The 9088-nt window shown below is 49.6% G+C and overlaps 1 protein-coding gene across 1 annotated transcript; it reads left to right on the top strand.

Annotated features, from left to right (window-relative positions):
- Positions 1–7697: 7697 nt before the first annotated feature.
- LOC119404509 (NADH-quinone oxidoreductase subunit I 2-like) lies at positions 7698–8118 on the top strand. The gene is made up of 2 exons (XM_037671071.1): positions 7698–7982; positions 8062–8118. Exons 1-2 carry the CDS (start codon positions 7698–7700, stop codon positions 8116–8118), a joined length of 342 nt encoding a protein of 113 aa, XP_037526999.1.
- Positions 8119–9088: the final 970 nt, after the last annotated feature.

Below are 9088 nucleotides of genomic sequence, written 5' to 3'. Positions count from 1 at the left end.
GCCCGAATTTGGCGAAAGACGGAATCTTTTCGAGCTCTGGCTGCGCCCCCTTTTGAACGAGCTAACAGTACGAAAATGTCAAATCTATCCCTCGGCGCGCGCTGCGTTCCGTTGGTTACAACGGGACGCGGCGTCACGTCAAGGGTAGAGTAGAGTAGATCCTCTAAACTCTGGCACACACCCACGCTGGGGGATTGGCCAAGAACCGGATAGTTTTTAAAATCTAATTGTTAAAGCGTAGATTTTTCTATTAAAGAGGAAAGAGGTAAAATGAAAAAAAAATTAAGAATAGAAATAGAAAATCATATAACAACGAAGCGGAGAATTTGAATAAGAAAGAATAAGAAATTTTGAAAAAGTAGAAAAAGAAGAGGAAAGATTGATTCTATAGCCTAAATCTCTGGGAACCTTTAAGAAACTCCTGCAGGGCATCGGCCACCTTCCCGTCACTGTATCCAAGGGTGGTCGACATGGGTGGTGTCTTCAAACCCGATGCATCTTCTTTCATTTGTTTGCCGTTCCACTCAGTGCAGAAGTGCACCCATGCAAGAAAAAAAGTCAGAAACATGTACTAACCATATTTTAGAGTTATGAGCTATTTAAAATTCATTTTCAAGCGTTCATGTCTGCACTAAGTATCCTCAAGAAAAAATTGGGGGACCCTTCCGCCGCGGTGGGCCGCTGTCTTGCGCAGCCCCAGCCTCGGCGACCAACTTTGGGCTGTCCAGCAGGCCCGCGAGGCGGCGGTGAGGCAAGGCCTCGACGTCCCCACGTGGGAGACCTAAAGCCCAGTCGGCGAAAGCTCTGCCGGACCATCAATAAAGTTGTTACCAACCAAAACCCTTAAGCTTCGCCTTTAAGAGTTGAACGCGATAGCGAAATCCGGCCCCTAGTGCGCACTTCAACCACGAAGTGCATACTTATCAATGTTTGTTGTTACACAGACCCACACAGACACACGCACACACACGCGCGATGTATCTATAGTAATGGTACAGGTTTTCGACCTAAAGCACTTACCTGTGCTAGAGTCGAGACATGTTTCTCACAATGCCTCACAGATGGTAGAACAATATCTAATGTCTGCTGTTTGCTTGATATGTTTTGCGCTAGATGGACATAGTTGTCCATTTTTGGAGCTGTTTGCAAGTTTGTGTGTGTTTTTAGCGGCGATGGGTGCACTATGCCATGCACTAGTGCCGGCTTTTTTCGAAGTATGGCGTCGCGTAAAAAACGTACTTTGGTGGCCTCACCAATGCGCCTACAAATCGCCGAATGGGCTCGTTTTCGTCGTAGCACCTGCCGAACAAAATGCGTTAAGGAGACTCCTTCCACTGCATGGCGTTTATGTAGTGTTTTTCTCCGTAGCAATTGCAAGTAACATCGTGGCTTTGTGGTAGGACACCTGCTTGCCGCGCAAACGGCTCGGGTTCGGTCTTCAGTGAGATCGAAGATTTTATTTGCATCTTTCTCGATTTTTCGGTCACGGACGATTTTCCGCTCACAATTTCTGCGAAACGAGCTCTCTAACGCTATTGCGTTAATAATCAGCACCGTGGCCTCTGAGATTAGCTACGTTCAAGCGCCTTACAACACCGCGGCCGGGGCTGATCGCCGGCGATAATCATCATGGTCGGCCTGTGTATCGCAGTTTGAGAAAATATCTGGTGAGGTGCATGGATAAAGTCTTTCTCATTTCAAGATTCGTCGTTGCCGTTCTAGTAATTCAGTTTATTTTTTTTCATCCAGCAGGTGGTCCTGTTTTAACCTATGCACTTGCAGTGCAGCCGTTTTAATAGGTAGAAAATCTGGCACCCTGAGCAAGAGCACCAGCTCACATTACTTATTGAAATCAAGGGCCTTGAAAACGTCTAGAATACACGCTGCACAAACACAAGCCGCTCGTGTTCCCGTGAACGTCGCAGGTCTGTTGCATCAGCCGCATCCCAATGACGGCGCAGTGCCACCCGGACGAATTTGTATACATTGCACTGCCGTTCCGAGTATGTGGCAAGAAAGCAGCTGAGACCGCTACTTTCTAACAGCTCTGAAAGCACTGACACAAGCGAACACGCGACGCAAGCACGGCTATCACCTCACGGCATCAGCAGCCGCCGCCAACAACAACAAGAAGCGACGTCACACTTTCACACGTAAAAGAACAACCCGCCTAGCCAGACATACAAAAGATAGCACCCCAAAGCAGAGATAGCGTCGTTTCAAATAAAGGATCTTTTGGTGCAGGGTACTTAATTGTCCTGCGGTCAGTGATTTCATATGGTGCATTCCTCAATCGTTTGAGGCTAGGTCACACTGATCTGTAGGATTGGGTTATAGACAATTTTCCGCAGCTGGTTTGTTCAATCAAAACTAGATGGCGCCACCGCACCGTGGCCGTCCCCATGGCCATCCCCCTGCCGTGGCCTTTGGGAGCGCTGCTCAATATGTTTCCGTCCGCGTCGCGTCGTCTGCTCGGCGTTCCCATAGCGTCTGTATGGTGTACTGGAATGGGGTAGTGTGCCGTCTGGTGCCGGAAACGTGGCTCTTTTTGCGATGACAACCTGCGGTTACAGAGCACACCGTACTACTGTGTCGCCACCTGACGCCTCTCCCTGAAGTAATTTATGGCAAGCTGAGATACAAAGCCTCCGAGATCGGTAATTGTAGTTGCCGCGCTGGTCGTGCGTGCACGTGCGAAACTTGTTGATTGTTCCCTTCTGTTTCTCAAGACGCGTTAGCGAATTTTTTCGTGTGCGTGGCCGACTGAGTGTTTGAGGAAGCCTGATGCATTCAAGTTTTTGCAGAGCGATTGGAATTACGGACTTATTCGCATAGGAGAAATCCGACACCCCGAATACAACGCGGTGCACTTAGCTGCATTCCTGCGCTTTGGCTCCCCTTTGAGGATAAAAATCATATTACTATAAAAAATGGAGCAGCATTCGTCATTGAGCGTTGTATTTTTTCTGTCCAAAACCTTGCGACTGCTCTTCTGTCTGATGCAGGTGAAGGGTGGTCGTGCAACTCACCTGATGCTGTTAATGTTAGCCTTGCGGACCTCCTCTTGTGTTTCGACGCATAACTTCAAATTACTGTGATAGCTAGACAGGCGTACATATGCATGGAATGAACAGCGATGTGCCTTTTTATGCCTTTTGCAATCAAAACAGTAAGCATGCAGACGATCTGGGACGCTGCTCTGCGATAGGAATTGTGCAAGCTCATACCACGCAGAAGCATCTTTATTTATTGCAATAATGAAGCTAGATGTGTTTAAGTGTTTAAATCTCGCATATATATTTAGTTTCACTCGTGTTACTTGACCATTTGACTCAAGAACGGCAGAAATTTTCGCAATTCCGATTTAAATTTCGCGCGGTCGGCACACCGTTCGATTGTGGCGCCCACTGGTGGCGTCATCGCAAAAGTGACCACCGTTCTCCCATTGGTTTGCTGCGAAGACGGCAGACTGCCCCATTCTAATACACCATAGCGTCTGCGCGCGCGCCAGTAAATAAAAGCGAGCAGACGGCAGCGGCGGAAAAGTAAACATGGCGGCAATTGTGGATGCAGTTTCCTTCCGCCTCGAATTTATCACGTCGTTGTCCCGCGCTGTGTGGCCCGTAAGTTCAAGCCTACGTATTTATTTGCTTTATATTCGCGTCCTGAAGCTTCGAGAACAATGTACTCGTCAGTATTTTGCAGTGTTTCCAAGATTCATTCTCATATTGTCGGGACAAGGCTTAGCAGGCGTGGCTAAATAAACACAGCTAATCGCAATAATAAAGACAAAGCATACCTGACGCTTTTTCCCTAGCGTGAGCCGACACAAAGCGATGGCCGATTTCGCCATTTATTTATTGCTGTGAGTACAGCGGGCGAGTTGCAAGCGCGAGTTCAGATCGAAGCGGGCGGTCCCGTCTGCATAGGGTGCTACCATCTTGGCTTATAACCCCAGCTAATGACGGTTGCTAACACAACAATTAAAGGCATACGCCAATTGAAGGCACGAAGCAGATTAAATATATCGCTTATCGTTGTGGCGTAGTACGTACCAAACAAACGCAAATGTCGCGACGTTATCAAATTTGAGGCGATTACATGTAGAACTATGTTTTGCTCCGCAGGCATGTGACTTGCTTACACCTTGCTGCAACCAGCTTGTGTGGTACGGCCACAGCCGCTTCGCTGGCCCAATGCGTTGGCTGGGGGAAGGCCAGTTACGATCACGTGATCAAACATGGCAGCGCCCGTGAGCCGCTGCGGAAAATCGTCTATACCACGGCTTCACAGCGGGAATGGGCACCCATTTTTACATCGAAAGCTGTTATGAGATCACAACAAGGGCAGTTTTTGGCGCTGTAGTTGTCAGCCGCCGCTGCCGGTGTCCGTACCACTATCGCTCGAAATAAGAAAAAAAAACGAAATAGGAAAGATTTCCAGGATGGAACGATGGTCGAACCTGCACCCTCTGCGTGGGTGCCCAGTATTCTACCTCAGAGCCATGCCGGTGCTTGAAACTGCTTTGCAAAAAGACCCTATACAGGCTTCATGTGGGGAGGAACCACATTACCATATGTAATGTAGCGTGGTAGAGGAGTAATAAATATAACAACCAAGCGTCACACAACGCGAATTCTGTAACCAGGCGTCACACAATGCGAATTGCGCAACGAGTGGGTTGTTGAATGCGTCCAACCCATTACAACGAGCTCTGCCACAATTCTTCATCGTCATCAGCCACTGCATCAACAAAGTGCACATAATGCCTTACAGGTGTTTAGCAGATACCACGGTTTTCCGCAGAATGACGAAAAATTGCATAGTGGCTGCTTCCCTACTTCACAAAAATTATGATGATTTATAGCGTAGTGGGTTCCTCGCGAGTGTACTTTTATTGGTTGCCAAGGAAGCCCATAAAGCTCCGATGATCCATTTCCTCAGGGTCTCAATAAAGTTAATTCCCTCTCTCTATTTCTTTCTCACGTTAGCGTATGTTATAAAGTGTGGTGGGAGAGTGAAATAACGACCGGGAGTCACACAATGCGAATTACGTAACTAGTGGGACCTTTAAAGCTTCCAACCCATTACAAAAGGCTCGGTCATAATTCTTCTTCGTCATCAGGCGTCGCATCAAGAAACTGCACATAATGCTTTACAGATGGTACCTCGATTCTACGCAGAATGGCGAGTAATGTCGTGGTGGGTGCTTCCCAACTCCACAAAAAATATGATTTGTGGCGTAGTGGGTACGTTGCTAGTGTACTTGTATTAGTAGTCACAAGAGAGCTAATAACGAGCTCTAGAAATGCCGCTCTTCGAGCTTTCGCTGTGACCGTGCTGCGCTTTCCGCGCAGACCTGGCGTTTTTTTGCCGGTTAATTTTCCTGGTTTTGCTGCAGCGGGCTCACAACACTTAATCTAGACGTCATTTAAAATGGGTGGTTGAGGCCCTACTATATATGCATACTTCACGCAAGTAACGGGCACCAAAAAAAGCCACAATTTCGCTGCAAGGGCGAAGCAATGAATGCGACAGTAACAACAGGAATGTCAGGCGAAGAACGGTGAGCAGCTCGAAATTAGCTGCGCGCTGCTCAAGCACAAACGACGCTCGAAAAGAACACAGGCAGGGCGAGCGCGAACTAAAATCTGTCACAGCTCGACACTTGCAGCGCCCTGCTCAAACACAAAACAGGATGTATCAAAAGAACGCACAGCTAATACGTTTATAAAGATGTGATGGCGTTAAAGTAACACAATATCTGGCACACGCTGACAGTTAGTCACCCGTTTGATACTGACAAAATACGCATGCTGCTCAAATGGCTCCTCAGGGTCGTGCACGAAACGCCAAGCGCGGGTGGGAAGCTAGAAAAGACGACGTAATAATAAATAATAATGACTGATGGGGTTTTAGGTCCTAAAACCTCGATATGATTATGAGAGAGGCCGTAGTGGGGGTTCCCGAAATTTCTACCACCTGGGGTTCTTTAACGTGCACCTAACTCTAGGCAATCGATTTTCTTTGCATTTCGCACCCATCGAAATGCGGCCACCGTGGCCGGCAGTACAACCCGCGCCCTCGAGCGTAAAGCCTCGTTCACACCGTGGTTCACACCGAAGGCGGAGCGGCTAAAGCGCACGAGCAGGAAAGCGGAGGAATCCTCCTCGCCAGGCGGCGAGCGGGATCGCTCGGGGACTGGTTTTTTCCGCCCGCCGAAGGTGTCCGCTTTGGTGTCCGCCAATCAGAACGCCATGCGGCGGTGGCGTTGGTGTAAACATCCGGTTAAGGCGGAAAAGGCGCGATCGGCGTAGGCGGCTAGGGTGGCTAGGGTGGCTAGGGTGGACAAGCAGTTCCACGTGATGGCAACACGCCCGCAAAAGCGAGAGATGCCCCGCTTCCTTGGCCGCGGGTGCAGCCAGGCAAAACGTGCGTTCCGAACAGGTGCACGAACAAGCCGCCTGGCCGCGTTGCTGTTGTGGTGTGTGGCCGCGTTGTTGTTGCGAGTGCTTTTCGCCGCTTTGGCCGCTCCGCCTTCGGTGTGAACGAACCTAAACAGCGCGGCATCCTGTACGTGCTAAGCTACAATAGCGGTTGAGAAGACGACGCATGTCGCGGCAAAAAGATGGATGCCACCCAAATGTAAACTTTAAATGAGCGTATGCTACATTCAGAACAGACTTTCTTCATATGTCTGTACCTTTCATGGAAATGCTGCGTCTTTCTGTAACCTTTCACCAACATTATGCGCCTTTCCGTACCTTTCAGCAAAATTCAGTGACACCTCTGTGCCACGTGTTACACAGCTTAGGTGGTCATCCACTTAAAATGGCTCCGTGATAAACATGGAATGGAGGAGAGCGGAATGGAATCTATTTCTTTCTCTTCTCGCCCTTTGTACATTTCTTTCTCTTTCTTCCCTTTCTCTCTCTTTCTATTCATCGCTTCCTCTTTCTTTCCATGTCTTTCTATCTGTTTTAAGCTGGGCGGCCTTCATTGTCGCTCGTTATTTTTCTTTCTTTCTTCTTATCTTTCTTTCTCTCTGTTTCTTGTATCGGTTTTTTGTATCTGCTTCTTTCTATTTCCTTCTAGGCGCTTCGGCCATGCACGTTGATCGAGTTAAAACTGTGGCCGTTATAATACGTTGTTGTTGGGTAACTGCTAGCATGTGAGTCTCTCTGCTGGCTCTGCTGGCATCTGTGTAGTAGACGGTCGAATATGTTCCAAAACTATGCCGAATCGATCTGATTGGCGTATGAAACAACATTTTCGCAACCTTGTCCGCCATCATGTGGCCGCTGTTTGGTATGGACTCTATGGTGATGATTTTTTAAGGACTGTGTACATAAACTCGCCAAACACATCGCTTCGCTGCCTTTTACCTACGTCGTGCGTATGAGCAAGTGCTTTTATTAAGATTGCACATTGCGCGGTGTATTAAATTGCTATAAAGATCTCCATGAGACAGTGCAGATACTGAGGAAGAAGAAATACACGCACGAGGTGCACGAGAACAGAACGCGGCTTTCGCTCAGTCAGCGACAGCAGCTCAGAAGGGCCAGCTGCTGCGCATCGTCGCTACTCCGCCCAAGCCCTCTACTGGCTCCCGCTTCCCAGCAGGTGGCTACGCAGGCGAGACCGGGCTGTTCCGGATCGAAGGCTCACGGCGCAGAGAGAGCTGAGGCGACGACGCCATGCCGGAGAAAAAGAAGGATGGAAAGCAGGATCCGCCGAAGGCCGTGCGAGCGAAGCGCCAGGCTGCTGCTGCTGCTGCTGACAGTGCCCCTGGCGCTTCCAAGGAGGCTCCGGCTGCCAAGCGACCACGCGGTCGACCGCCCAAGGCCGTGCCGGTGGACCCGCTAGCGCCGAAGGCCGTCGCGCCCACGGCAGCTCGGAAGTCGCGGAAGGCAGAGGAGGCAACACAGCCCGAGACCGAAAAACCTTCAACCAGCAAGGCAGTGGCACGGAGAGCCCCGAGAGTGAGTCGCACGAAGCGCTCGAGGAGCTCCTCGGCAAGCAGCATGACGAAACGGCAAGCGAGGCTCCAAGGCGTCGCAGTGCCAGGATGAAGACGAGCCGCAGCAGATCAAGCCACTCATCCCGCCCTCGTCATAGAGGACGAGCGCGTAAAGCCCGAAGCCGCGCCAGCTCGGCGACACGGTCGGAAAGGCGCCACGGAAGAAAGAGGCGCAGCAGAGCCGCCGCCATGCCCGGTCTAAGAGCTCGTCCTCGGCCACGACTGTGCGCTCGAAGCGCGGCCATAAGCGTCGCCACGCCTATAGTGGCGCCTCCTCGAGGCACGGAGGAAGGCGCGTTAAGACGAGGAAGGCCCCGAGCAGCCGGTCGTCGACTAGACACGGGAGGCGAACGAAGGTGGGCAAGACCTCCAAGGGCTTGAAGCGAAAGTAGAAGACAGGTGGAGTCAAGATTAGCTACGTCCAGAGCAAAGCCAGCCAGGATGCACAATTCGGCTTTCCCTCTAACGTTTCCAAAAAAGTGGCGAATATACTGGAATAAAATTCCCTTCTATCCCCCATGTATTGTGCTTTTGTCTGAAGTGTCTTATAATGTGATTTATTCTCTGGCGAAATTGCGGGCATGAGGCGAAAACGCTTTAATAATGCAGTGCTGTTAGGCTTGATGTATTCCGTGTGTCGTAGATAGAAAATTATCATGAACTGGTACGCGCTCCCTTCGTCCTCTTCTTCCTCTTCTGCTTCGCTCCCAGAACACGTGCTCCGATTTCTCCGGCATGGGATGCTATAACTCTGCTTGGCGCGAGAACGAGTACAGCAAGAGAGTCGTAAGAGGGTATGTGCCAGAAATTGGGTAAATCCCACTAGTTACCACTGGTTCACTAAAAATGAATAAGAAAACTAGTCACCAAACGGGTATGTGCCACCGTGCGACCTATAAAAAAGCTATCATCATCATAAATTGGGTAAATCCCACTACTCACCACTGATCCACTAAAATGAAGAAGGCAACAGTTGAAGTTTCTCTGTAAACCTGTGTATAAGAGCGGCATTGTCAAGATGCAATAAAACTATACCAGCACCTCGAAGCTTAACAAGGAGCAGTGATA

This window comes from Rhipicephalus sanguineus, chromosome 1 (genome assembly GCF_013339695.2).
Source record: "Rhipicephalus sanguineus isolate Rsan-2018 chromosome 1, BIME_Rsan_1.4, whole genome shotgun sequence".
Taxonomy (NCBI): domain Eukaryota; kingdom Metazoa; phylum Arthropoda; class Arachnida; order Ixodida; family Ixodidae; genus Rhipicephalus; species Rhipicephalus sanguineus.
This window is presented reverse-complemented; position numbering and strand designations above follow the sequence as displayed.

Excerpts from the sequence above, each read along its gene's own strand:
- LOC119404509 (XM_037671071.1), top strand. The coding sequence starts at position 7,698 with ATGCCGGAGAAAAAGAAGGATGGAAAGCAGGATCCGCCGAAGGCCGTG. Across the intron at positions 7,983-8,061 it reads TGGCACGGAGAGCCCCGAGA|TGCCAGGATGAAGACGAGCC; the intron begins GTGAGTCGCACG and ends AAGGCGTCGCAG.